Source organism: Brassica oleracea, chromosome C9 (assembly GCF_000695525.1).
Source record: "Brassica oleracea var. oleracea cultivar TO1000 chromosome C9, BOL, whole genome shotgun sequence".
Lineage (NCBI taxonomy): Eukaryota > Viridiplantae > Streptophyta > Magnoliopsida > Brassicales > Brassicaceae > Brassica > Brassica oleracea.
This window is the reverse complement of record NC_027756.1, coordinates 2,504,749-2,511,246: the sequence shown is the minus strand read 5'-3', so window position 1 is coordinate 2,511,246 and position 6,498 is coordinate 2,504,749. Positions and strand designations below refer to the sequence as shown.

The following is a 6,498-nucleotide window of genomic DNA, read 5'->3' as shown; positions in this document are numbered from 1 at the left end:
CTACCGAAGATTTTAAGATTATAAGCTGAAATTTAACATATTCTTGACAGAGTTGGAAGCAAGTGCTTCTAATGCTTGTACCCAGGGTCGGTACTGACCACAATAATGATAAAAGTAAAACACAATAAATATCATGGAACTATTGTAAAAATGTCTAGTAATTAATCAATTTACCAAACATATACATATTTTATATAAGTTTATGTTAAACAAAAACAATATAAGTTTCTTATCTTTACAATTTTTTTTGTTAATGACATTAAGTTTCTTACATGATTGTATATGGAAATCTAGTAATATATATTTATAAATACCTATACTATCTTCTATAGTTTATCCGTAATCTCCGTTGTTTTCCGCGTGCTTATAATCTCGCCAATTTCCGCGTGCTTATAATCGATCGATTGGTCGATTTCTCAACAAAGTTTAGCAGAACTAACATGTTGAATCCCGATTTCTATTTCAAACGAACCAATCTTGCAAAACAAGGAAAAAGACGTTAGTGTTATTTTCACAAAACAATAAAATAAAATGTGTGTCTCCTTTTCCCGGGGAGTTAAATAAATAAATCCTAGTCAATACGATAAAATATATAAGGTTGACCAATTGGATGCAGGACGCTGCATATGTCACAGTTTTTACAAAGTACAAACACTAGTCGTCGAAAGAGTAAGTAAATATTTGAAAGAAACTAAATGAAAGAGCATCAAACGTTTCAACTATATGATATATTGATCTTTCGTAATTATGTTCTTGTTATTGACTGGATTCAATGTTTCCATAATTAGGATACACGAGTTTGTGATTAAGAAAACCAATATAATATATAATCGACATACCAAATATGCTTAACAGACAAGCCCCCTTATATACAAGGTTGCCAGCACAGGACAAACAAACCCTATCTATTTCATTTCCTTGTCGACATGCATTTCAATAATTTTATACAGTGAATACATCTGGCTATACGTATATTATACGTATACAATGCAAACAATGTAACATATATAGAGGCTAGCTAGGACAGCTGAGTATTAAAACGTTACTTGTTGACTAAATGCTTGATAGATTTTTTTTTTTTTGAAAGTAACTAAATGCTTGTTGATTTTTTTGGCTCTCTGATAATGATCTCATTTTTCATGTCATTCTATTTTTTTCTGTCTGTGTGGCAGTCTTTTTTTTGTCTTTGCATTTGGATGCTAGTGTACGGCTATTGTTCGTAAAACTGATACAAATTTATGCTTTGTAAAATTTGTTGGGTATATATTTCGTTTTACTCTTTGAAACAAATTTATTTCTCTTTAAATAGATAAACTTATATACTTTTCTTTCTTCTACAAAATATGGTAGTTCATCAATAAAATTTTAGAAACTTGCGGAAATGACGAGTTTAGATAAAATGGATAAAAGAATATCTCTAATATATATTGATATATTTTCTCTTTAAAATAGATCAACTTTCTAATAGTGGTGGAATTTATTTTAATGTACTCCTTTAAAATATCATTTTATTATATAGTAGAGAAAATAGAAAATTGCTATTTCTTACTCTATTTATACAATAAGAAATTAGCAATTCCTATTTTAAAGAAGAAATAAAACGGAATGAAGTAAAATTGTCTCTAAATGGTACTATAGAAAGTTAGAAACAAATATATATAGATTGGTTAGAGATGCCCTTATAATGATGGGCAAAAACTAAAGACTCGATTTTAACTCTCTCCCAAAACAAAAAGAAAAGAGAATACCTAGTGGAAAACCGCTCCGAGTGACATAATGAAATGACAATTATTTTCTAAAATTTGAAAAATGTTAAAATTTCCGATTGCATGCGCCTTTTATATTATGACCAAAAAAAGAAATTACTCGCAAATATGTTAATACATCTATATACTGATATATCTACGTGTACATGCATGAATATACCCTGTTTAGATAAGAGATCTCTTTAGATAATTGTACAACGTCCGATACAAGAAAGACGAGAACGTGAAAAATACATGAAAGATTGGAAGGACTAAAAAAATATATCCCCTCTATTTCAAATGATTTGGTGTTAAAGTTTTTACATATCAATTAAGAAATTATTAATTTTATTAATTTTGCTTCTTTTTGTATCAACCAAAGCTATTTCGACCAATAAAATGATACTATAAAATATATATGATTGAAACACTAAATAATATCTAAAAAAAATAAAACATAATCACTTGGACTGGAACAAAAATAAAATCTTAAGACATCATTTAAAATGAAACAGAAAATGTTAAAAACGAATAACATTGTCTTTTTACCTATAAGAAAATAAACTATGATAACTATTATCTTATTGATTCGTGTTATATTTTGAATCGATCCAATTTACGACCAAAAAAATATTAATTTAGCTTTTTTATTAATTTATCAAATATTAATTTATAGAGTTTCTACTGTATGTTCATAATTTTATGTTTGTAGGTATAAAAGGGAAGAAAGAACATGTTTTAAAAGAAAAAACGAAATCTGACCCCCTAAAAACGAAATTGGAAGAGCATTGGATTTGCAGTTCTCTCTCGTGGATTCTTTCCCTTGGACCCTTCCTTCACCTCGATTCCCTTCAAAAGTCACAAATCTTCTCTCTTCATATATAGATGTTCACATGCATACATTAATATATATATCTTTACTTACAACTATCCGTTGATTATAGATCTTCACATGCATATATACTCCAACTAATTTTACATAAAATTTGATAATTTCCTCAATCCTATACTAAACATCAATATCAATGCATCGACTGGTGTTGAGTCGAATCTAGTATAAATGGTGTGAGAAACCTTAGTTTGCTGTGGGATATAATCTCCATGGTTTGATGTTCGTAGACGTACGTTATTGTTTTAGGTGTAAAATATTTCAGGTGGGAGTGATCACGTAGTTGAATGTAATTTTCATGTTAGAAGGAAAAAAAAAGTATATAAGTTATTAGATAAATTCAAAAGAAAAAACTCGGGCGTGATGGAATAGGTTTTTCGTGATTTATTTTATTTTGGATTTTAGTTTTTGTTTTCAATTGTTAATTAAGGTTTTGTTTTTTTTATTTGAATTTTTTTTTAGGTTTTGTTGTAGCTAGTTCATTTCTTTACTTTTCTTTTCTTTTCAAACTAGATTTTAGCTTTTTGAAAACAAAGTTGAATGGGAATTTGATCAGTAAGATGGGTAACTAGATCCTTATTTTAACTATTGTCTAAAAAATTGATTAGTAAGATGGGTTTTAGCTAATTCATTTTTTGTATTCTTTTAAAAATTCATTAAAAAGAATAATTATTTTTATCAATAAAATAAATCTATACTTATGTTTTCAAACAATTAAAATATTATTTAACATTTGTATATAATACATCAAATGACCACTTAAAATGCGTATATTTTTGTGGTTGTAGTTCTTTGTTATTCAAGAAAATTAAAAACAGTATTTTCTGCGGAGAATTTTGTTTTCTTCTAAAGTTTTGTAGGTTAATTAATTTTGATTTAAAATAGTGAGTGAGAGGTTCGTCTAACAGTACTGTTCAGAAACCCAAGGAATCCACACGGACAATACATTTTAAGCGTGCAGGAAGCTCACACGGACATACTATTAAGCGTGAAGTTTCAGGTCTCTTGCTAGCTCACTTTCAAAAGGCATTAGAGTCACTATTAGCGAAAATAATCTCGTCTCCATGTACGAAAAAAACGTCAAAATCATTTTAAACTATTATTTTTGTAATCAATCCGATACTTTGATTCGCTCTTATACCATATATGTGAATTACTATACATATATACTAACCTATAATGTTCAATCAATCAGTGGATATACATATGTAGTTTTGTATCAGTGTTAGGTAGGTAACTCCATTGGTTATATCAGGATAGAAGATACGTTGGATATAAAAAGCAAATAAATTTGTTTACAAAAAAAAAAGCAAATAAACAAATAGTTATAAGTTCTACCGGTAGCTTTTAAAACAAAAAGACAACAAGTAATGATATATACTAATTAAGGTTATAAAAGCAACAAGAACCACCCAACCAACATTAGTTTTATTCTTTTACAGATTGAATATAAACATCACTGCCTCTCTGCTTCTCACTCGCACACAATATTTTTAGTTTTTACATATATATTTATATGCCCCTGTGTGATTTCAATAGCTGTATCAAATTATCAATCTTCTCTCTTTGTAAACACGAAACCTATCTCTCTCTCTCTCTCTCTCTCTTTCTAGTATCATGTCGAAGAAACGAATTGGAATGGTCGAGAAAAGTAACAACAAGAGACAACGAGTGAACCTTGTTCCCGAGTTCCCCATCAACGACCACCATGACGTGCTGGTAGAGATCCTCCGGCGACTAGACGGCCCTTCTCTATGCTCAGCCGCTTGCGTGTGCCGTCTTTGGTCGGCCGTGGCTCGCAACGACTCAATATGGGAAGAGCTCTGTTTCCGACAAGTGTCACCACGACCTTCACTTTCCATACGCTCCGTTGTGTCGGCTCTCGGTGGCTACCGACGTCTCTACTTCCTCTGCATCCGTCCCTTCCTCGCACGACTCCCTAAGATTCTCTGGAGCCAAGATCAGCTTCAGCTCTCACTCTCTCTTTACTGTCGCTCATGTTCCTTCGAATGCCCGTCAACGTCGTCTGATTAGACTTTTACCGGAACGGCCTATAGTAAACTATTAGTTCCTAATAAGTGTGTATTATTCTTTATCGTATATTATTATTTGCTACGATTTTTTTTTTATTTGCCACGATTTGTTACGGTGTCCATTTTTTCTTGTCAACACTAAGTTTCATCTTTCATTATAAGATTTATATTAATAAACGTGAGATCTTTTTTTCTTCACTCTCTACGTAAAGCCAAATGCCAACGTGTAGCTGTTTTAGTGTTTTGTCTGTTCTGCTTTTTTTTCTTTTTATAAACAAAAAGTCTAGAGCTCCAAATTCATTAATTCAACTTTTTGTTTTAATGTGAAAAATATATAGAGAAATTATATCGTTTCGCTGGAAATTTACTGCTTTTTTAAACTATCCATGATCTGTTGTTATATATGAATACAGTATAATTTGTCTAAATGATAAGATTAAACATGGAAACCAAAGTGAGGAGTATACTGGTTAGCCAACAATCTAGAGTAATACTAGATGATATCTACAAACATACGCATACTAGAGTCCAGCGCTTGACATCTTAAAAGCAAGAAATCATAGTCTCAAATTAAAAGCATATAGTGAATAAGACGAGGTAGAAATGGGATGATGAAATGGATATCTTTGTATATGTACTTTTGTTGTTGGAGTATAGATTCGTTAAAAGCGGTCAAGCTAGCTGATGGACCACAAAACACAAAGACATACAACTTTCTTAGACCAACCGCAACAGAAGCCCTTAGCGATTCCTAAGGGTCATTACCAAAGTTAATGGTAATATAAAAACTATATTTCAGCATAGTTATCTAAGGATCAACCCGTAAGTAAGGGGTCGAGGGAGCTGAACCTTGGGCAACGTGGCAGGTGGGTATTGGCGGAAGATTCATTCGTCTTTGGTGTAGACGGAAAAAAAAATTCATTTTCGACGAAGGAGAGAAAAAAAAAAGCTGTCGAGAAAAGGCGATAAAAAGCGATTTCCAATCGATTTTGACGAAGGTAAATTGAAGCTTTCTTTTACTGTTTTTTCGATTTAGATTAGGTTACATGTTGTTTTCCTCTGAAATTAGGGTTCTGATTTGTGTTTTCAATCGATTTGTGGACAAAAACGTTTGAAATTAGGGTTTCAAAGATGGGGGTTTTCAATCGATTTGGGGTTTAAGGTCGTTTGAAATTAGGGTTTCAAAGAAGAGGGTTTTAGATCGGTTTGTAGTTTGAGTTTGAAAACGATTTTCGTTTCAAACAATTTGTCTTGTTTTCTTAAATCAGTTCTTACCCTAATGATCTTTGATTTCTTCCTCACTTTATCTTCCTCGCTTAATCTTACATGATTTCTTTCATGTTTACAGAGACATAATGGGACAAGATTATTCGTATACACAGCCTTCTTCTTCAGCAGAGTCGCTTGACATGACGTCCCTTCTTGAAGCAGAATGTGAACTGTACAAGGATGAAGATGACAGTAGGATCTTGCATCAAGTGTATGGAGACGAAGCTGATGATGGAATGCCTTCGACATGCTACTGTGGTTCTGATGCAGTAGTTGCAACATCTTACACGCGTAAAGATCCAGGGCGCTTGTATCTGATGTGCGAGAATATAAACGATGGGGACTGCCACATCTGGAAGTGGTGGGATGTAGCTGTTACGGAGGAGCTCAGAGACGTTCAGACACAGCTTAGGCTGGTGAAGGAGCAAGCATTTGAGTGTGACCAGAAGCTGATGAAGCTTTAAAAGGTGGTGTGTGAGTTATCTAAGAAGAATGCAGTGCTTAGAAATGGCTTTGCGTTGCGCGTCTGTGTAATGGTCGCTGCACTACTCTTGGTTGGTTT

At 32.3% G+C, this 6,498-nt stretch overlaps 1 protein-coding gene across 1 annotated transcript; it reads left to right on the top strand.

Annotated features, from left to right (window-relative positions):
* Nucleotides 1-4,085: 4,085 nt before the first annotated feature.
* On the top strand, nt 4,086-5,021 carry LOC106316724 (F-box protein SNE-like). Its single transcript, XM_013754602.1, has one exon. The coding sequence runs from the start codon at nt 4,252-4,254 to the stop codon at nt 4,666-4,668; it is 417 nt and encodes a 138-aa protein (XP_013610056.1). The 5' UTR covers nt 4,086-4,251; the 3' UTR covers nt 4,669-5,021.
* The last annotated feature ends 1,477 nt before the right edge of the window (nt 5,022-6,498 follow it).